The sequence below is a fragment of the Hippopotamus amphibius genome, chromosome 2 (assembly GCF_030028045.1).
Source record: "Hippopotamus amphibius kiboko isolate mHipAmp2 chromosome 2, mHipAmp2.hap2, whole genome shotgun sequence".
In the NCBI taxonomy this organism is placed as follows: domain Eukaryota; kingdom Metazoa; phylum Chordata; class Mammalia; order Artiodactyla; family Hippopotamidae; genus Hippopotamus; species Hippopotamus amphibius.
The window spans coordinates 199,797,279-199,819,718 of record NC_080187.1 but is presented as its reverse complement, the minus strand read 5'-3'; the positions used below and the strand labels follow the sequence as shown (position 1 = coordinate 199,819,718).

The 22,440-nt window shown below is 45.1% G+C and overlaps 1 protein-coding gene across 2 annotated transcripts in view; it reads left to right on the top strand.

The window, feature by feature from the left end:
- The window catches only part of ALDH1A2 (aldehyde dehydrogenase 1 family member A2), a 94,090-nt gene extending 72,262 nt beyond the window's left edge, over positions 1 to 21,828 (top strand). For both annotated transcript variants that reach the window (XM_057724807.1, XM_057724806.1), the window contains 6 exons: positions 8,481 to 8,583; positions 10,241 to 10,425; positions 11,754 to 11,918; positions 12,838 to 12,995; positions 13,320 to 13,394; positions 19,986 to 21,828. In XM_057724807.1, the coding sequence (XP_057580790.1) occupies positions 8,481 to 8,583; positions 10,241 to 10,425; positions 11,754 to 11,918; positions 12,838 to 12,995; positions 13,320 to 13,394; positions 19,986 to 20,058 (759 nt within the window). In that variant the 3' untranslated portion in view covers positions 20,059 to 21,828. The remainder of the gene's footprint in view (positions 1 to 8,480; positions 8,584 to 10,240; positions 10,426 to 11,753; positions 11,919 to 12,837; positions 12,996 to 13,319; positions 13,395 to 19,985) is intronic.
- The last annotated feature ends 612 nt before the right edge of the window (positions 21,829 to 22,440 follow it).

Here is a 22,440-nt window from a genome sequence, read left to right as displayed (position 1 = left end):
GTCACTTAAATGTGGATTTGAATATGGCTCCAGAAATGATTATCCTAGTAGAGGGGACCCGTTTGTATATCACAAAATGTCTGGAACAGTCAGCAGCAAGAAGCTTGTTTGATGTGGCTGCTTTCCATTTTACTTTAGCAAAAGGCCTTTAAAAAGAAAACAAAGTTACTCAAAGATAGGATTAATTTCTCCTTATGCAGCTAAATACATAAGCAATGAATGTAAATATTTAATAAGTGAATATGAAAGGGCTCTTATAAACACAGAGTCAATAAACAACCTCAATAAAGTACAGGAAAACAGTTTGCATTTTGCTTGGTATGATGTTTTCTTTATTCAGTTAGATTAACAAACCATGATTTCATCATTAGTCAACAAGATAGTAGAGAGACCATCAAAGCAAACTACAGGAGAGTCCAGATTGATTCGTGCCAAACAAATGTTTGTAGCTAACAGCTGTATTATCACTGATTCTAATTTACGCAGCCGGGGTTCTCCTTTCATTTCCTAAGTGAGATGAATGTCATCTTACATGATACAGACCCCCTCTCTGCTGCTTGAGTAATGAATCAGGTCAGCTCTGCCCTCTGGGTAGCCTCACCCCTCTTTGTAGGTGGGGGGAAGTGGCCTGCTAGAGCTTTCGTTATTTTTGTAAAATAACTTACAAGCCTCTTTCTAAGATTGTACAAGTCCATTAGTAAACTGTCCAGCGTGTGAATCAAAAATACCAGTTTGTGTCAAAACATTTGGATGTACAGGTTTTAAATTATTAGCTTGCTTCCTTTTCTTGTTTAATACTGCAATAAAAACTTGAGTACTGAAGAGTAAGAAGGAGTATGCTGTAGTCTCTGCTGAGTAGCTGAGATTCTTTGATTCATTCTGCAGTAGATTCATCTCCTCAGAGCTCAGGCTGAGTTCACGTGAACTGATCCCAAGAAGCCCATCCCTTTAGTTCACCTGGTTAGTGGGACATGTAGTACCTTTGACTTGAGGATTCCAGGCTTCTTCCTATCAAAGCAGAGCCCACCCCCACCCCCCCCAACCCCAAAATCAAAATCTTGATTTTTTAAATTTATTTGAAATAAAAATGGAGAGTCTTACGTAACAGAGGGCTAAGTGTACAGGGAAGTCGCTCTAGAATATCTGTTAGTTGTGGTAGTATGTTTAGCCATCAGAACTGTGCTCATAGCAGAGACTATGTAATCCCAGGAGAGGATGTGGAGAAGAGAAGCAGTCCTGGCTCTGCTGATCAGTGGGTGCCTGTCAGCAAGTCATTTCTTGACCTGAGTCATGTTTGTTTGTTTGTTTTCAGCTCTAAAATGGGGTAATAATTCTTGCCTCACAGGATCACCATGAGGATTAAATAATGTTTGTGAGAACAGGCAGTGCAGAATAGACGCTCAATAAATGCTAGTGTTCAACAATTGGAAAACAGAACCAACAACGAAAGGTTAGAGACAGTATGAGAGAAATGCGCTTAAAGATCTTTAATCCCATGGTTCTTAACCCTAGCAGCACATTAAACACCTGTGCCTGTGGGCTCTGCTGCAGACAAAGTGATCAGAATCTCTGGAGGTGGAGCCCAGACAAAGGAAAAGTTTTCAAGTGCTCCGGGAACTCCGATGTGCAGTCAGTGTCAGAACCATGAAGCCATCCCCTTCATTAAAGATGTGGATATTTCAGCCAAAGATAAGTAAGAGGAGGAAGGCTCAAGATCATTCTGCCAGTGGTGCCAAAGCAAAGCCTTGGACATAGGCACCCTGTGTTCTAATAGCTCACCTCTGTTTCCTTAAAGACTTCATCTCTGATTTCCAGAGACTTTAAGAGCAGCCGCCATGTCCTGGCCCACTGACTCATCAAATGCTGCTGAAAATCTGTGCGTGTGTGTGTGTGTGCGCACACAGGTGCACACAGAAGTCCCTCTGCTCACAGTCAGTCTAGTAGGGAAGACAGCTGTTAAACAAGAACAGTATGAGAATCATGTGGGATCAGAGAAATGGGAAAACCAAACCCTGTAGTGATGGTGGATCCAGAAAGCTAGCTTCTCAGAGGAAGTGGTAAAGGTAGGGCTGGAAAACTGAGTCAGCAAGGAGAGGAAAGGCATTTCAGGCAGAGGAAACAGCTGATACAGAGACACGGTCAAATTCCAGGAAGGGCAAGTGGTTTCATGTGCTGGAGTGACGAGTGTGTGGTGGTGAGAACGACGGTGGAGAAGATGGGCTGGAAGCATAGTCAGCATCTGCATTGGTTTTCACAATCTGAATTTCACAAAGTTTTGAAATTGCTGTCATCCCTTAAATTAAAGGAACTCCTTAGATGCCTTGGCCCTGTGACTTTCTGGTGCAAATCTCAACAGACTGATTTGGTCTCTTATTTCTGGATATTTCAGAAAGACAGGAAATGTCCAATTATACATAATTTGGGCATTTCTGTTTCTATCATAGTCAGAACCAGTAGCAAAATGAAAATCAAGAAAGGAGAGGAGGGAAGAAGCATAGAGTCAATCTGTTTGGGGTTTAAGAAATGAAAATATATTGAAAAAGGTAATCTTCAACCTGTTTATTGTGATCTCTACTAGAGATTTTTCCATTTTTTTTAAAAAGGTGGCATATCTCTGAGAAGGAATCCACCCCAATATGTGTGCTTAACTAATCAAGAAAAAGAAACATCTCTGAAAAGAAACCCATCCTAGAAATGTGGGTAAGCAACTAATGAATGAAAAGAAAAAATTTACCAGACTTTAGAAGCTCTGTTCAGGGAGCAACAGCCTTGAATAAAGAGGGCACGGAAAGCCTTCCATGGTCTTTTCTGTCCTGTATAACAAATTATTTTCCATGCAAAGCTCCAGATTGCATTTCCTACCCTGCTGCATTGCCGTGAGCATGATTCTGGTACATTGTGGCTCTTCCAGGGATACTCCCGATATCAATCTTGAAGACTATTCAAAGTGAGGATGGGAGTCAGGGTTGATTTGTGCCAACATTCCTGCTGAGAATTAGCCCAGTTCCATTATATGTGGGCAAGGCCCTGGTTCCCGGCCCTTGCCTGTTTGGGGTACACAGATACAGCTGAGAGACTCTGCAGCGAGTGCCAAGTTAAGACACCACATGATGGGAACACTGTCACTTACCCTTTCATAATGAGCTTTGTGGGAAACCAAAAATGATCAGGTTTATCTACCGTTCGGTGCAGCTGTGGTGCCTCCGTGAAAAGTGAGTTCTGCTCAGTAAGACAAGAAGAACCCAGAATAATTGTGGACAGACTCTCAGAATGAGCAGGAGCCCTGAGTCTTTTTTAACTCTTCCAACTAACTGGGGTACTAAGGGCCAGATAAACTGCTTGGCATGTGTCTTCACTCATCAGATGAAGAAATTGAACCCCAAGGACGTGAAGTGGCTGTCCCAAATCAAAGAAGCCAAGCCAGAGCTTGTAGTAGCTAGGTCATCTCATGCCTATGGGCCCAACTGTGGTCCATAAACCTGGTTACGGTTATAATTAGCTAGGTTGTCAGAGATAGGATGTATAATAAGAGTATATATATTGTGAAATCTTTTCTGATTTGAAAAAAAGTTATTGACGAACTTGGCCAAAATTTGGTCTCTGTGCCTTTATTTAACCTGTATTCACATACAGGATTTAATTTCTCAAACTGTGTATTTCTCTGTTTTATCTCACAGATTGCCTATTTATCAGAATAGGGCTTGGTGTTATGAAGTCCACCCTGTTGACTTGAACTACTCAGAAGACCTGTGTATCCTCGCAGCCTCATTTCCTCACTGCATGCTCCCACCTTCTGGTTGTGTATAAATATGACCAGCGTAGCACATACGTAGCCCCACAGAACTTTATTTTTCTATCTAAGATGGGCCAGTTAATCCCAGGCCTTCATTTGATGTCTGTACTTCTTTCTTTCCTGGACTTTCCTACCCCATAGATTTTAACTTTGGAAACCTTTATGTGGGGTTTGTACAAGTAATGTTTTAGGTTGGTTTGCAGAGGACCTGTCACATTCTGTAAGAGTTCGTTCTCACATGAACTCTTTACTTTTCAGCATTACTCTTTCCTGTTAAGAAGTCCCTGTTTTGGAGTTGCATCTATTCTTCCTATTGTCTCTTTCCCCTTATGGTAATGACAGTAAGGAGTGCCTCCCTTCAGGGTCACTTAACCTCATTCCACTCGCAGGGAGAATTCAGGAGTAGTAGTATGTTCTCCAGAGAGTCTGACCTGGGAACTGAGAATAGGGAAGGCATGTAATACCCAATCCCATAAGTAATGAAGGTTGTTGCATCCTAGCCCACATCTCTGGGCGAGGCCTAGAGGAGCCTGATTCTGGGTTATAACAAAATGTTGTACAACCATCGCACTGTTCAGATCTAATATTAAATCAGGCCCAGGTTTTTTTTGTACTTATTGAACACCTGTTAGTTTTACATGGGAATCCTCTTAGCTGTGAGTTCCTTGTGGATAAGGAACTGTGCCTAGCACTGCACTTGTCACATAGTAGGAAAGCCAGGAGTAAGTGCTGAATGAAGGGGATTGGTGGAAAACGGGGGGTTTTTCAGAGTATCCTGTCCTGAGGCCACTCCAGATGGAAGTGGTTCTCCTGTAGGGAAACACATCCAGTTCTTTCTTGAGGTTGGGCTGCAACTTGACTTTATTCCAAAGATGAAAAGGAAAAGCATTATTCATCTGAGATTTGCCTTGTGGTGTTTAGCACAAATTTGGTTTCCAAGGAAAAGCGAGCAAAGCATTGACGCAGGAAAAATTATTCTTAGGTATTCTTCTCTGATGACCATAGACTGAGCAAGATTTCTGTATAGTTACTGTAGCCATGAAAATACTAATCATTGGACAGCGTTCCTAGTGCCGCATATATCAGCCCATAGGGCACTTTGATGAACGTCAAGGAGCAGAGCTAACAGAAGTATGATGCCAGCGGCCCAGCACTCTCTATCAACTCCAGACACTTATTCAGTGTCTTCCTATGTGTAAAATTCGTGATTTCTCCTTGCTTTTGCTTGTTTTTCAAATGTCAGTCTGAAGGCAGAATATAAGTTTTGTAACTAATGAACTGTGATCATTATTTGTGTCTATAAAGAGTGATATTCCTCCTTAATTTTAAATCAGTTTGGAGGTCAAGGATAAGGTTTTGGTGCTATGTGGCATGCATTAGGTGCTCAGTAAATATAGAAAGGAAAGCAGAGTGTGGGGAGGAGGTTAAGGGAGAGAAAGAAAGTGATCCATGCTTGGGCCCTGGAGTCAACCTGCACAGAGTCCAACAGGCTTTGCCAGTAACCAGCCAGGTAACCTGGTAACATCCATTGACTTCTAACCTGAATTTACTGTTCTTTAAAATGAGATAATACCTACTTTGAAGGGTATTTGAGAGGCTTAAATGCATGAATACATGTAACTGTCTGATATAAATTAACTCTATAAATGCTAGTGTTTTGGCCTTTTTTTTAGGTTTTTTGGGTTAAGATTTATTTATTATTTTATTCATTTATTTTTTTGGCTGTGTTGGGTCTTCGTTGCTGCGCATGGGCTTTCTCTAGTTGTGGTGAGCAGGGGCTACTCTTCATTGCGGTGCACAGGCTTCTAATTGCCGTGGCCTCTCTTATTGCAGAGCTTAGGCTCTAGGCACGTTGGCTTCAGTAGTTGTGGCACTCAGACTCAGTGGCTGTGGTGCACAGGCTTAATTGCTCCGTGGCATGTGGGATCTTCTTGGACCAGGGCTCGAACCCGTGTCCTCTGCATTGGCAGGTGGATTCTTAACCACTGCACCACCAGGGAAGTCCCTGGCTTTTTAAAAAAATTATTTATTTATTTATTTGACTGTATCAGGTCTTAGTTGCAGTGCACCAGATCTTCGTTGCATCATGCAGGATCTTTTGTTGTGGCGTGCAGGCTCTTCCTTGCAGTGTGCAGGCTTCTCTAGTTGTGGCACGCAGGCTCAAGAGCACACAGGCTCAGTAGCTGTGGCACGCAGGCTTAGTTGCCCTGCGGCATGTGAGATCTTAGTTCCCTGACCAGGGAACGAACCCATGTCCCCTGCATCGGAAGGCAGGTTCTTAACCATTGGATCACCAGGGAAGTCCCTGCTAGTTTTTTTTTAATATAATTAATAATAATGTTCATGACTTCCAGTGATTATCTTCTTTGAGAAAACACTTGTCTCTTTATCTTCCTGAACTTTGAAATGAGTCCCCATCAGTTAATACGGATTCCTCAGGGCAGAGAGAGCCAAGCACAGTAGAATTGCTAAGAAGAACAGGCAGCTGCAGGCGACAGCCCCCTCAGGGATGCCCCACAGTGCCCGTTGCCTTGCTGCCCTCGTGTGGGTCCCCCCCTGCTAGGGGCTCAGGCTTCAGTCCTAATCTCACCTGACTGCTGCTCTCTTGCCAGGATGGAGGGCCAGATTCTCCTTTCCTTCGTAGATCCATACTTTGCTCTTGCAGGAGAGAGAGCACGTTTGCCTGAGAACGGGGCCTTTATTAGCCCATCTTCTTGGGGAGTTTACCCAGGAAGAGATAGAAGAGAGACAAGCCAGCTCAGTGGGGCAGGGCAGTCTGGCCATGGGCTGAGGTCCTCCCATTAATCCTCAGGGCCAGATGATAGTGTTTCTTAAACCTTTGATGAGCAACAGTATTCTTCATCTAAGAGACTCTAATTTTACCTCTTTCAGAGACATCACTATTTTTTTTTTTTTTTACCAGAGTTAGATTTCCTCAGAATGAGAGTGTATTTTCTAAAATTCTTTGCTGTGAGGTAGAGTAACAACAGAAACATAAAAAGCATTTAATCTAGCTTATGAGCAGTCCCGGAGACGCGTGGCAACTCAGAGAGTTTCCTCAGTGTTTCCCCAAGGTAATTAATATGCATAGACAGTGTGTGAACCCTGGGGGAGACCTGCTTTGGAAGGTCCTGTCCCTTACAACCTCCATTTCTCTGCGCTGAATGTGGAAGAAGGGGCCCTGGCCTCTCGTGCCTGCACGTGGGTAACTCTCATGTGGGCACTTACGGTGTGCCAGCCTGGGTTCTGAGGGCCATCGACCTTAAATCAGTTCATCCGCAGGACAGCTAAGTTCTGATGTAGATCTGTTTGTAGCTCCATTTACAGAGGAGGGAACAGAGGCTCAGGGAAGATAAAAAATTTCCCAAGGTCAGACAGTTGCTAAGTGATATAATCAGTCACAAAAACTCAGGCTCCAGCGCCTTTTCTCTTAACCACTGCTCTACACTGCTTGAGGAGTTATCAGTCCTCCCTGAGGATCTCAGTCAGGGACCAGAGGAGTCCAACATATATTTAGCATTTCTCCTCCCCAGCCTTTTAAAATACTTCATGTTCAGTAGGATTCCAGGCACAAGTTGCAGTTTTCATCTCAGCAAGGGCAGACTGCCTATCAGAGCCCTTTGCTGGCTCAGCACTTTCCGTAGCATGACCTCTGCCCTCCAGTAGGGCAGCACCCTGTCACAGGCCAGGTGCCCTGGAAGGGGATGCTGAGATGGAGTTTGCCATGCAGGGCACATGAAGGGCAGTTGGCACAACGGGACGTCAAGCTGCAATGCAGGCCTGATGGCCTCAGCCAAACACATCGGGGTCGTGGAACAGAGGTGGTCTCTCAGAGCTGCCTGGTGGTGGTCCCACCACCACCATCAGGCGGTGGATGTGGGGCACCCGAGGGAGGGGTCCCCTTGGGCAAGGAAGCTCTTCTCAGCTGAGGCGACTCTGAAGGCGCTGACAGCACGCCGAGTCCCTGAGGCAGTGCATTCTTCCTTGAAAGGGGCTCTGGGTGCTGCATCTACGTTTCCATCTTGACACTTTCAGTTGTATTAGCCATGTGAGTCTACACAGTGGGAAATGCTTTCTTCAAACTCAGCCTCTTATTTGCTTGAATTCTAGATACATAGGCATTGCATAAATAAAGACAGATCCTCAGCTTTCTGGAATCCTTTTACTATAGCCCTAGGCAGAACCAGAGGTATCACATCAATATATATATTTGGACCACGTGATTGAAGTCAAACCTGGCATTTTTGGAGACACTCGAAGAGTTTGTCTTACTCAACATGTCTTTTAAGTGGAGCCAATTGGCTTTTTTCTGGAGGCCAGAGTCCAAAGCTTTTAGCCACAAATGCAGTGATAGAAGATCTCTAATTACATTTTGCTTGCCAGTTGTCTTTAGAGAAATTTTTCAGTGATTAAGCTTCCAGGTTTAACCCTCTTTTCCTTGCTCCTTCCTTCATGAAACTAAAGCAGTCTTCCAGCTCACTTCAGCACAGACATTAAACTGCATCCCAGCTGACTTATATCTTGTCCACACAAGTTGACCACAGGAGCCGTTCCTCTGTATCTGGTGGGTGCTTTGCCCTGCAGGAGCCGTTACTGCTGTAGCGCACTGTTGCCCACAGCTGGCTTTGGCCACTGACAGTCTCAGCTGCAAGGTGTGCAAAACCTTTCTCCATTTCCCTTCTTTCAGGTTGGAAAGCTTATCCAAGAAGCAGCTGGAAGAAGTAATTTGAAGCGAGTAACTCTGGAACTTGGAGGGAAAAGTCCCAATATTATTTTTGCAGATGCTGATTGTAAGTCAACCCCAGGTCTCCTGCACATCCTGGCACGCTGCCCTGCGGCGCTTGCTGTTGTCATCTCCACTGGTGGCAGGACACCAAGAAGAAGGTCTTTGAAGCTAAGTGGCATTCAAGGAGAAAAATCTGGACCCTTGCTTTTAAGGAGAAAATAGTTTAATTTTGGGAAAGACCACTTATCAATTGACAATCAAATAGAATTTGTTTTCTACACATAATAAGCCATTTTGACTCTGATGTAAAGTTGGGTAGAAGATATGACGGCTTGGTCCGTGTTGTCTAGTGGAAAGAGCAGTGGTCTAAGCTTCTGAACACTGGAAATGTAACCTCTGCCTAGATTCAAGAAGTCTGAAATGTCTCATGTATGCCTGGTGGCTTTGTAGATCATTAAAAATTCTTAGTTCACTTGCCGTGCCAGCGTTGTCCCAAACCCACATCCTCTTCTCTGTTTAGCCATCCCCACCCCTTTCTGTTGCTCATCCTGGCTTTTAGTCAGGATGACAACGCACTATGATCAGTTCTGTATGAATAGACCTAAATTGGAGGTGATTACACTTTGGCAGTAGGACTATACAGAGGCTTGGAGCTATAACCTAGGAAACCCCATGTCCCCAGGCAGGATGCTCTCTAGTCCACTCTGCACGGGTGCGGTCCTCATGTTTGGAAAAACTTTCCGGGGAATGAAATTAGAAAACCTCTTTCAGGCATCCTTTTTCTTCTTCTCATCCTGCCAGGCAGCACTGCTTCCTCAGTTTCACTATTAGAGAGATCAGAAAACAGAAAGCAGATTGCCTGAATTTCAGCCCCGGCTTGGAATTTGCAAGGAGTTCAACCTCAGCTTTATACTAGTTATCAAGGGGATCCGAATTCTATACCTCAATTCCTGTTAAGCTGAAGGCACTCCACTGGCAGTGCATTGACTGGTGGATTCATTCAGTCATTTAGCAACCGGAAGACATCAGATTTATTAACACTATCTTGAAGTATAAGATATAAGAGATGATAGTGAGTTACCATATGCTATTATACATCCATGTAAATACAGAGGAAATTTAGTGTCTTCAAAGATGGTCGTTGCTGTTATAGTTTAATTCACCAAAATAGTAATTAAAAGTATAGCTACAGGGTCCTATAAATTAGGGGTTGCAAATTGGCAGTCTTTAGGCCAAATGCAGGGTATGGCTATGTTTACGTCTAAGTCTTACACAAAATATTGATTTCTGTTTTTCCTTAAAACTGGAAATCTGGCCGCCCTGGACTGTGTTTACGCATAGCAACAGCCAAATGTAGTGCTTTCCTTCTGAGTCTCTGTCACATTGCTTTACTACCATTACATTATCTGCCCAGCCCCTTTGATTATTGGGATTGGAGACTCCTTTTATAGATAATGTGGTCTCATCCCTCTTTTTACAGAAGAAAGGGATACCAAGAAGTGAAGATGTCCAAGTTAATACAGCCAATAAATCAGAGTCTGATTAGAACTAGAACCAAGTTGTGTTCTCAGTCCAGTGCTTTACACTGGGCTGCTCACGGCGCTGCTGTGCGGTGACCGCGATGTCAGCCTGGGGCTTTGGGGAGGGAAGAGAGTCGGCCCCCTAGACGGGCCCCTCTGCAGGCGGAGCAGTGTTGAGAACATGGCTGTTTCCTCCCGCAGTGGACTATGCTGTGGAGCAGGCTCACCAGGGCGTGTTCTTCAACCAAGGCCAGTGCTGCACTGCAGGGTCTCGCATCTTTGTGGAGGAGTCCATCTATGAAGAGTTTGTGAGAAAGAGCGTGGAGCGGGCCAAGAGGCGCGTAGTGGGGAGTCCCTTCGACCCCACCACCGAGCAGGGACCCCAGGTAGAGGAATCATAGACGTGCCCTTTGCTTAACCTCTGCTAAGCACAGAAACCAGACATTCCAGTGGAACCCAGCAAAGCACCGTTTTCCTTTCTCTGCTGCCTGCTCACTCTTCTTCCTCATCTGTCTTCATGGCTGGAAATGTAGCGAGTGAGGCATTGCTTGCTTATGTCTTGTGCTTCTCTTTCTGTTTCTAAATTTTATCTCTAAAAAACTAAGAGATTAGGACTGCCTTAAGGATATCTTGAACTTTGCGGGTAAGTTGGAGTCTCTTGGCTCCAAAGAAGGACCCAGGCATGGCAAGGTGGATCTTGACTAGAACCCAGTCCCAGTCCTTAACTGCTGGATTCAAGACATCCCCACGGGTGCCACACTCAAGGAGGGCAGGTATCTCTCATTCCCAGAAACCATTCATCCTTTTACCAGCTGCCAAGGATTCTCTTCACCAAGCTAACCTACTCCAGGGAGATCACTTGTAGCTTGTAAATGTGTAGGGAATGGAGAGCTGTCTGCTTTCTCCCCTGCCATATGGTTCTCTCTTACCCTGAATACCTCATGCACTGTGGTGGAGGAGGAGGGCTGAGTCACAAAGGTGTAGGCTGCACTCCTGAGCTCTGCAGGTTCTCTCTGGTCATCAAGGTGTATTTCCAGATGGAACTCTGGTTTTGAACTGAGAAATTTTAAAGGAATATGTAGACTAGATCTCACCTGGATCACTAGAGCATGGGTTTTCCTGATAAGAAACAACATCTCCTTAGTTTGGGAGCCATTTGAGAGAGGGTTGAAGTTCTAACAGCATTCAAACTCAGGTGAATGTAGGTTTTTATTTTATTTACGATAATAATTGAGAGATAATTCTATAACTTGGGGCCTTTCAGGGGGCAAGAATGACCTCATTTTATGGACTAGGGTGCTAGCTCTCTTTAAACTTAATCCTTTCCTCTGGTGGTATAACAATAGTTCTGTAAAAATATACCTCAGTATTCATTTGTTTATAAGGTTAATTTTTATTTATGTAAAGAGAGAATAATCAATTAGCCAGTATCTAGATCATTTAGAAACATTGCTTAAATCCTGAACTGGTACTTATGATTGGGCAGTATCAGCAGAGCAGTACATTTACTGGAATTCTTGATGTATTAGGTTGAACGTAGATAATTGCCCTTTTTCATAGGTCAAAAGTGGTTAATTAACAGCAGTTCCATATGATTTGACGAGGTATAATGAAGCTTTGGGAGAAAATCACAAATGAGAGATTCTTGAGCATATGCATATTTCCATTTTCATGGAAGATTTTACCTGGAGTCATTAGACACTTTCTTTGGTAGATTGATAAGAAACAGTACAACAAGATCCTGGAACTCATCCAGAGCGGTGTGGCCGAGGGCGCCAAACTGGAGTGTGGAGGCAAAGGGCTGGGCCGAAAGGGATTTTTCATCGAGCCCACGGTGTTTTCCAACGTGACCGACGACATGCGGATTGCCAAGGAGGAGGTATCATGTAGATTTTAACAGCAGCCACATCTTCCTTGGGACGGCTTCCAGCGCATTTCTAGGAGACAGTGTTAGAGATTTAGTTCTTTGTATTTTATATACATTGTACAATAGCAATAAACATGCTATGAAAATCTCCGTTTCAAGAAAAAAGTTAGACAAAGAGGCAAGCAAGCTAGATGGAGGCCAGGGTGATGTGTTTTATGAGGGCAATTATTATTAGCCAACAAAATGATCGTTAAGAGCCAATCCCTGGTCTCAGTAATACACTGACAACAGTTCAGTTCTCCCAAATGTGGGTCATTAGGCTGTTAACTAGGAAAGAGAAAGCACCTAAGCATCCTCACGCTCCTGCCAGAGAGGACCAGTTGCAGGTCAGCCAGCAGTCCAGAGCAGTAGTTCTCACTTCGGGAGCAGTGCCTGGGGACTCATGGAGAACGCAGCTTTAGAATACGCTGTGGAATCAAGTGACGCCCGGCGGGGCAGGGGAGTGGAGGAGTTAAACTCTAAGGGTAGACTTATGTAATCTTATTCTGGGAAAATTTGGGATATTTTTACAGTTATGTTCTGCTAAACTTAAACATTATTTAAATCAGCAGTCCCCAACCCCCTGGTCGTGGACCAGCGGCAGTCCGTGGCCTGTTAGGAACCGGGCCGCACAGCAGGAGGTGAGCGGTGAGCCAGGGCGCAAAGCTCCATCTGCTGCTTCCCATTGCTCACATCACTGCCTGAACCATCCCCCTGCGCCCCGCTACCCCATCCATGGAAAAATTGTCTTCCACTAAACCGGTCCCTGGTGCCAAAAAGGTTGGGGACCACTGATTTAAATGATGAAGGCAGAATAAACTTGCCTTGAAATATGGAAAAGAGGTGAAAGGATGGCCAAGCAGCCATGTTGGGTCAACCTATTTCATTGCAGATCTTTGGCCCCGTTCAGGAAATTTTGAGGTTTAAGACTATGGATGAAGTTATCGAAAGAGCCAATAACTCAGACTTTGGACTTGTAGCAGCTGTCTTTACTAACGACATCAACAAAGCCCTCACGGTGTCTTCTGCAATGCAAGCTGGGACTGTTTGGTAAGATCAGAGTCAGTCTCGTTCGGGCCATAACACATTCCATAGGCGGGGGCGGGGGGTGGGGGGTGGGCGCTTGTGATTCTGCAGAGCCTGTGTGAAATCAGAACATATGCTCTGGCAGGATGGGGGAGATGGAAGACGTCACCCTGAGAAGGGACACTTCCTATTGGCTAGATCAGGAAATCAAAGTAAATCTTAAATTATAAAATTTTCATGTGATAAAAAGAAATTAAATATAGAACTTGTAAAAGAAATATCATGCCAGTGGGATTATTTCTGTGTAAGCAGAATTCACACTAACAGTACCGTGTTTTCTTCTTTCAGGATCAATTGTTACAATGCCTTAAATGCCCAGAGCCCCTTTGGGGGATTCAAGATGTCTGGAAATGGGAGAGAAATGTAAGTGTCCAAGGTTTGCTGGTGCCTGAAGAAAAATAGTGTTGTGAATAGCAACACAGAGGGGTACTCACGGCATCAGTGACTTCTCTTATTCTCCTCCATTCACTAAACAAACACTTTGTTGAAAACATACATCTGTAAGTACAGCACACATTACAAAGATGAATAAAACACAATAATACCCTTACCTTAAGTGGGAATGGAGAAAAATTCAAATAATTCCATGTAATAGGTGCTGTTATACAAGTATGTCAAATATCTTGTTAAGTAAGAGGGAAAATCCATTAATTTTACCTGATGAGAGTTACGGAAGACTTCACAGAGGAAATAGCATTTCAGTTTCTTAGGAGCAGGCATTCCAGGCAGAGGGATAGCAAGAACAAAGGCATGAAGGCACAGCAAATATGGAGTAGTCCAGACACAAAGCAGAGTTTGATGTGTTTAAAGCAGAGGTCGCTAACTGCCCATCCAGGGATAAATCCGTCCTAGAGAAATGTTTCGGTTTTTTTTTTTTTTTCACTGATAATGTTTAAAAATGTTTACCTGACATTCAAAAATGAGGAGGAGGCTTTCCATAAAATCTAGATTTCTTGCTTATTTTCATTCCCCTATAGCAAAATTGCTGCAACTGTGAGCTCTGTAGTTGGCCCTATTCACCATCACTCCTGCTTCTGGAAACTGGATATTGGTGGTTGTTAGTTTTACACACACCCAGTTCACTCACTGTCACCTGCTGAGTGCTTACAGGATCTTTGGGTCTGGGGCTGCAAAGCTAGGGCACAGGATACATGGAGGGGACTTGCTGAAGATACAAGTGGAGAGGTTGCTTTAAACCCAGTCTCAAAGGGCTGTAAAGGGCATACTCTGGGAGCTGAGGAGATACCAGAGTTTTTTAAGGCCAACATTCTTGGTGTTTAGAGGATGTTTTGGCAGAGATTGCAGGAAGATGACCCATTACAAGGATTTTGCAATAACAGTAATAGGTATTAATTAAATGCCTGCTCTGCATATGGCTTTATTCTGCCTTCTTACCTAACATTGTCTCATTTGCTCTTCACAATGATGCTGTGGGATAGATACATTTATCTTTATCTTACAGGTGGTTCAGATGAGGAACTTAGGGTTGGAGTGGTTAAGTAGCTTGCCCAAGTCACACAGCCAGTAAGTGGCAGATCTGAGCTTTGAACCTAAATTTTAGTGGCTTAGTTTCCATGACCAAGGAAGCATGGGAATCAGGTATAAGGACTCTTCCAGGTCAGAATCAGAGCTGGGTCACCCTCTTATAATGCTAAGGACCTGAAAAATGGGACTGTGGCAGAGGAATACTAGGAGGATTGCATTTGCAGCTTCATGTATAAATGGATATTTAGAATCGCTTTCAGAGAATAAATGGTAGCTAGGGTCTTCCTGAGCTTCCCCTCATCCTCAAAACTTCCATTTTCCGTCATTTTGGAAGGAGCTGGATCTGTGTTTTCTAAATCCTGTGACTCATAAGAGGAAACATCTTCCATGCCCGTTCCCTCTGACATTACTGAATGCATCCTTTTTTGAACAAATGCTTAGTTCACAATTAATCTGCTAACAAGTATTGAACACATACTTTGTGCAAAGCATGTTGCTTGGTCTGTGGGGGAAGCTGCAACTCATTAAATTACTTAAAATGTTGTTGCATAAATGAAATACACAACATTGAAAGAATCAAAAGAATTCCAGAAAAGCCTGTGAAGTGATAGAGGAATTCAGGGGTGATAGAGATCGTTGTGAGCTGGAGAAGTCCAGGAAACCTTTAGACGTGATCTTTTACAGGGATTTGAATTCGTTTTTAAAGGAGAGGAACAGTTGAATAGATGAAGAGAGAGAAATAGTTTTTCATGGTTGATGGGCAAAACAAGGTAGCAGTGAGCAAAGACACTGTGGGAGAAATAAGTATGGTGTTTGGGGGGAAGTGCAGTGAACCCATGACTAGCACAGGGGATTTATATCTTCAGATACTGTAGCTGGTAATTTCTAGTCTGGAGCCATTAAACCATGAAGTAGGGTTAGCTTGGAGTCTAAGAGCAGAGTTTCTAGAATCACACTGCACAGATACATACCCTGGCTTTACTGCTTAATACCTGTGCAGCCTTGGACAAATCACTTAATCTCACTAAGCCTCAGCTTCCTCATCTATAAAATGGGAATAATTATAGTACTGACCCCACAGGGTTGCTGTGAGAATTAAATGTTAGAATCAGGTATGCAAAACATGCATCAGGGTGTCTGGCAAGCCTTCAGAAAATGTGAACTACTATCATCATTATTGATCAAGTAAATGACTGTTGTGTAGGCGATCCTTCTTTTTCTCAGTAAATGTATTACTTGAGGAACGTGGCAGAATTTTTCCTAAATTTCAGCTAGTGTCATGAGCTTACTTTCTGATTGTGGTAACACCAGGAAGAAACTGCTCTTGCTTGAACCTTTGTTTCTGGCCTTCAGTACCTCCCACTGGCTTTCTAGCCAGAACCCATACCCAATCTTGATCCTTTTTGCTAAGTTGTGAGTATTCCTTCAGCTTTTATAAAGTCTTCATGTACTCTAAGTATCTCTTCTTAACTTGCACATGGCCTTAACTTTCTGCTTCCACTTTTCAAGGTGCATCAACTTATTTCATTTCCTGCCCCTATGTTTGCACGCTCCCAGTCTCTGGAATGTTGGGGCCATCGCCGGCTTTGGGAATGCTGCTCACATTGGCGATTACAGATCATTAACAGGATGTATCGTGGGCGTAAAGTACACTTGTAATAAACAATTGCTGGCTGATGGTTTCTCATCTCAGGCTAGCCCTGGACAGTCATCACGGGCAAGCCTCCTACCAGGATTCGGGCTCGTGACATTGTTCAGGTGCACTCTCTTCCTGTCAGAAACATCGCCGTTGCCTGGAAGGAAGGTCCAGGAGACAGTTTGGCTGTCTCAGAGCCACACAGAATGGTGGCCCCTCGACTTGGATCGTGGGCACTGATAGTGATTTGGCCTTCCCAGTGCCATTAAAAAACAGTCTGTAAACAGTGCTGTTTGATGAGACTCGCTTCATCTATCTAAATTGCAGTATGAGTCTTTGTCCCTGTTTGCCCCCAGATGATGTTTTGTCTTCCATGCCTTAAATGACCCTGAGTGGTAGGAAATGCTTCAAATAAAAGAACCTGCCCTGTCCTGGTCCCCCACTCTTCTTCTCATTTAATGCAGCCCCAGAAATGCTGCTTAGCCTTCTACCTGGACAGAATTGTTTATCTCATGGCCTGCAGGCTCCATGCAGGTTTGGTCCCTGACATCTCCTTGCCCACCTCCAAAGAGGGCTGTCCGAGTCCCTGAGTGCTCCCCCACAGAGAGCTGTGGAGAGGGCTGCCCTCTACAGGTTAGCTGATGGGCTGGCCTCTAATTCCCAGGGTCAGACTTGGGCTGAGTTTCTCTCAGTTCTGCTTGTCCAGCTGATTCCATCTATTGCAGTCTTCCCATCCTTTTCTGTCTCGTTTAAGCTCTCCTGAGACAGAGCCCAAGCTGTAAATATGTGTCACAAACCTAGGGGATGGGAAGAAAGCTGTGAACCTCAGCATCTTAGGAACTAAGGACATGTGCCTTGAGTATGAGAAGTGCTGTCTGGGTGCTCCGCGCCTGTGTGTGCGCACCGCGTGCGTGTGCACAGACGGTCACCTGCAGGCTGGGAGGGGGGCTTGCGAAGTGTGCCTGGCTGGCGATCCACTCGCAGAGATTCTGATTTAGTAGATCTGGGCTAGGGCCCAGGATTGGCATTTTTAACAAGCTTCTGGAATGATTCTGGTGTAGGTGGTCTGGGGACCTGCTCTGCGAAATGCTGCTGTAAGCCGAAGAAAAGGGCAGGGAATCATACACCCTAAGCAAAAGTCCCTGTTTGTTTTATGAGTGAGTCTGAGTGATTTCCTAAAATGGCTAGCTGAGATACCAGCATTTAACATCTTACACCTTTATGTATGCCGAGTTTGTTTCATCTTTGGGAATATAACCTAGTCTGGCCCAGAAGCAGGAATACAGGCTTCTAAATGTGCTGTGCCCTGACACATGGCCCAGCTGGAAAGGGGACCGTACAAAGAGATTGAGGCATGTCAGTAACAATACGTTTGCCTTTTGTGCAGCAGTGGGCTTCTTCCTCAGCGGTGGAACTGTATGTGCCACAGAATTTAACTGGATTAAGAAAAATTTAAGTAGATTTGAGAGAAAGACCCTGGAATGAGATGGTGAAATAGCTGAAGAATCCAAACATCAGAGCTTTCAGAGACCTTACAGCAGTGTTGCTCAAAGGGTGGGCTCAATATCCACCCATCTCATGGTCTTTTGGGCTCCTCCCCAGACCTACTGGGACAGAGTCTTCCATGGGGGCTGGTCAGGAGCTTACAATTTAAGCAAGCTTCATGGCTGGTACTCAGGTTCAGGAAATAATGTCAGAGAGAGGACTGGGTGCCCAGAGGAAGGACAGAGTCGGCTGGAGTCATACAGCCAGTGAGTGCAGGGCCGAGTTGGCACTCCTGTCTGCTGGCCCCCACCCTCGGTGTTCTGCTCCACACACTGCTCTGAGACCTCTCACTGGCTTTCCCTGAGGCCTGGCCCCATGGGCAGTATCTCCTTTTATGGCAGATTTGAGTCCACTCCTCTGTCTCGGAGCAGGCTGTGTGCAGGCCATGCAGCAGATGGCTGCCTGGGCCCTGAGAGAGAAGCACCTCCAGTCCAGCAGGATTTTCCATTGCTTTGAGCACCCAGGGATTTGGGATCTGACAGTCATACTCAAAAGGAAGGTTTCTGGCTCTGTAGACTTTCTTACGTTTCTCACAACCTAGTTAGAGATCTGAGTGGGAGGGAAGTGGTTTAGGGTCTGCCCCAAGTGCGTGCACAAGCAAGGGAACAAGAGGGGAGTCGCCACACTTCAAACAGGAGGCAGATGATGTCTGTGATGAAGAGACACATGCACAGTTGCCCAAGGGCAGGAAAAAGTCCAGCAAGAGCCAGGGCTGAGCCAGTAATAAAGAGACAGCCTGGATGGAGCCAACAAGGGAACCATGTACTGAGTGGGGCAGTCCCAAGTTTATTCTTCTCATTCCTGCAAGCAGGATGGCCAGTGCAGATGAGAGAGCGGCTCGGTGCCGAGCCTCTGCTGTCCCAGGGGCTGTGGGGGGAGGAGGTGGGCATGACAGCTCAGGTGCCCTGGTGCTCAGAGGAGCTGCTGGTAAAGCGAGGGGAGCCTCATGTAGGGTCAGGGAAGCAGAATGAATCCTTTACAGCAGGTCTTCACTGTAAAGCCCAGTTACAGTAACTTTGTACCTTTTATGTAAGGCTGTTTCTAAAAACAGCCTTTCTTAATCCTTATTCAAATATGTCTCTTAAGTATTCTTTTTTTAAATGTTTTTTTCTGGCACAGATGGTCTGTCAGGGTAGAACTAGGGAAGAGGGAACGGGAAGAAGCCTGTCCCCCTTCCTTCCTCCCACAGTTATCAAGGGCCTTGTTTGAGCCTGATGCTGTAGGCCATACACTAGGTTTGGGGGAGGACAGAAAGCAAGATCAGTAAGATACAGGTTGGTGGGAGAGACAGAGGTGCTCAAGCAGCCCCCACTGTCCCTCCCGATGTGACAGTGCTGTGGTAGAGGGGGTACAAGGTGCTCTGAATGCAGAGGAGAAGGGACGCCCCTTCTGCTGAGAACCTGAGGAGAAGCTTCACAGAGGAGTGACTTTAAAAAGAAAAGAAGGAAAAAAAGTTTAAGTATTTTACAGAAAAAATTAAGGGCACATGCTTGATATCACAAAGAAATAGAGAAAAGAAAAAAAGGCAATTAAAAAGAGGCAAAAATGAGAAGGAACTGGAGAAGAGAGGTGAAGAAAAGGAGCATCGTAACCATGAGGCTTTTCTACACCCGGCATCCTTAAAGCAGTGGTTGGAGGGGCTGTGTCTCCTGTGGCCACCTAGACGGGTAACCTGGCTCCCAGCCCTCCCTCTCAGGCCCGACCGCCTGCGGGCTCTTCAGAGGCTGGGACCAATGTTTCAGTTTCTCTTTCCCCCAGCCCAGCACGGTGCTGCCCCATAGTAATAGTGCAGGAAACTGTGTGTTCAGCAGATGGTAGACAACCCCTGGTCCATGACCAAGATCCCAGAGGGTACCATGAGCCAGGAGGGGACGTAGCCAAAGGGGAGTCTTGGGAGACAGCTTACTAACACTTCCCAATTCCTTTTCAGTCAATTATTTTGATTTCCTGATTCCTTCCCCTGACTCTGTGGGGGCCGCGGGCAGTATTTATTCAGAATTCTGTTGTTAAGGCATTGCAGGTGACTTGTACTCTTCCGTGGTAGGCCTTTGGGTATTTGTTTCCACTCATTAAACCTAAGGACCAGTGAGAAGGAATGTAGAATACCAAGCTGAAAGGACCCTTCTGGTTTTCTTTCAGTGAAAGTGGACTAGACCTCTAGGAGAGAGCCATTAGAGTACAGACACATCCTGGGTGTCCAGTGGTTGGAATGGGGTTTTTGAAGAGGAAAGCCTGTGTCGGGCTGTCTGGGGCTCTGGTACCTGATACAACCCTTTTCTGTTTTTCAGGGGAGAATTTGGTTTGCGAGAGTACTCTGAAGTTAAGACTGTGACAGTAAAGATCCCCCAGAAGAACTCTTAAGATGGCCAAGAAGGAAGGTGAAGGCCAGCCTGCACGACTCTCCCCCTCTGCTTTCCCTGTGGGGCCCAGATCTCAGGAATCCAAACTTGATATTCAGTCCTTATTTAACGACTTAAATGACAAAATGTAGGCCAGTCCGTTCGCTGCATACTGAAAGCAAACCGGCTGGGTGTGGTTCCTCGGCAGTCTGTGAGGGTCACCTTAACGACACCAAATATTGGGGAAGGTGGGATAAAGGCACGAGGAGTAGCCGTGGGGCACAGCGGGGTTTCTTGCTGGGGCGAGGGGCTGAGTGAGGGAGCTGTACTGTTTGATGCCTTCTGTCACAAACGACTTTGCTGGTGAGCAAAGGTAGCCTTTCCATTGTCTTCATTTCCCCCTTCCAGGCTCTCCCTGCTCACGCACCCCTCCCGCTCCTCCAAGGGGATCTCAGCTGAGCTCATTTGGGGCAGATGTTTGGGCCGGGAACAATTTTCCAAGGTTTTGCAGCCAAATTACCGTTTCATGTTATCCATTTCTTCAAAGCAAAACATGAAATGGTTTTAGTTAGAGCCAGACCAGACTGAAAAATGCCAGGAGCTGGTACCCTGCAGATGTACTAAGGAGAAAGAACTGGGGATATTCCTGACCCAGTCTGGCTTTCTTACATCCACGAACAACATGTGTGAGAGATGGGGAGATGCAGCTCCAGAGAGCATTGTGTGTAGTTCACAGCCTCGGAACTCCCTGCGTGGTGAGGGTGTGTGAGAGACAGAGGTGTGTGTGCGCACGTGCACACACACGTGCACACATCTGTGCATTTGATTCCTTCTTGATTATTCTGGAATAGGTCAGGGGGTGGGTTGTTTTTCATAGATCGATAAAATCTTTTCCAAAGCTTGTCTTTAAAATCAACCAAAAAGTGATCTGAGCAGGTTTGAGAATTTGGAAAAAGGTAATGCTGGGTGCTTTGTAGAAATAACTCCCTTTCCAGTACTGCTGACAATTCACATCAAGTGAAGTATCTCTGCAGTTGGAATCTGTAGCTTCTTCTGCTCCCCCCAGTCCCCAGCACGCGCCACCTGCTGGTCCCAGTGCTGTGGGTGTTACTGTGGCCTCCCGTGCCCTCCATCCACTGGCAGGAACCTTGGAAAATCTGGCCAGGCCCGGAGGTTTCCTTCTCCATTCATAGAGTTCCAGTGTGCTGCGATTGCCACACTCCACCAGAGCACCACTTGTCACACACGTGGCTCACCCACACACCATTCTTGCCTCTTGGCCTCCCAAGGGGGAAGCGTGAAGCAGGCCGGCCCCCTTTCCTCCCAGCCGTGTACTCCTCTTCTGCTCCATTTGACACGGGCAGTGTCAGATTCCTTTCCTTTTTGCCTCTTTCCAGCTGCTGAATCCAATTCATTCTCTAACCTAGATGAAGATCATTTATTTAAAAGTACCAAACATAACCTAGAGTATATGAAATATGGGCAACACATATATAGCCTTCTGTATTTAATGGTTTTCTGCTTTCTAACCATACCGGTTTTTCTATTTATAACCCTTGTCTATTCATGATGTTTTAAAGAAATCTCTACTTGCTGTTATTGACAAAGGACAGTGGCCGGATGCCTTGAGAGATGCCACATTTTGAGTTCTTTCGTGTGAATGTCATGCTCTCCTCCTGTAGCCTGTGTCCCAGTGAACATATCCATTAACCAGCTAGTTACCTTTGAACTGCAATATAGAATGTGAAAATGAAGATTTATTTCTTTTAATTTACTTAAAAAGAAACCTCTGTGCTAGCAATAAAGCATTTATATTGTGTACTCCTCGGGCTGATTTGGCTGTGTTTATCAGTGTCTTTGTGTCATACTGAGTCCATCTAGGTCCTTCTCTCAGCTGCTGGGCTTTTCAGGTATGTTGCTGCCTGTGGTTACTGAGCAGTGTCGGGGAGGGTATTCTTGCCATAGGGTAAACAAGATCCTTCTTTCTGACACTATTTAAAACCCATGGATACATACAGTTCTGTGTGGCAAAAAAGTATAACCATGTATAAAACATATGAAATGACAATTTTCATTCAGAGTAGGCTCTGTAAAAGCTAACACGTAGAGGAATATTTAGGCCTTGTTCTCACAAACATGGACCATGTGATGAGAGCTCACATATAATGGCATTTATCAGTAGCTTTATTTTTATTTATCGAAGTGAAACAAAGTAAAAAACTGACAACCTGATGCAATATTTTTGCAGTTGTAGAAAGGAAGCTGTAAATGGTGACTGTAGGACCAGCCAGAGCTTGTTTGCTTTCTGTGTGTTCTTCGGGTTGTGCTTTTGAAGAGCAGTTTCCACCCTTTAGACCTGCACATCCCCTCCTTCCAGCCCTGCTTCCCCACCCTAGTCCTGGTC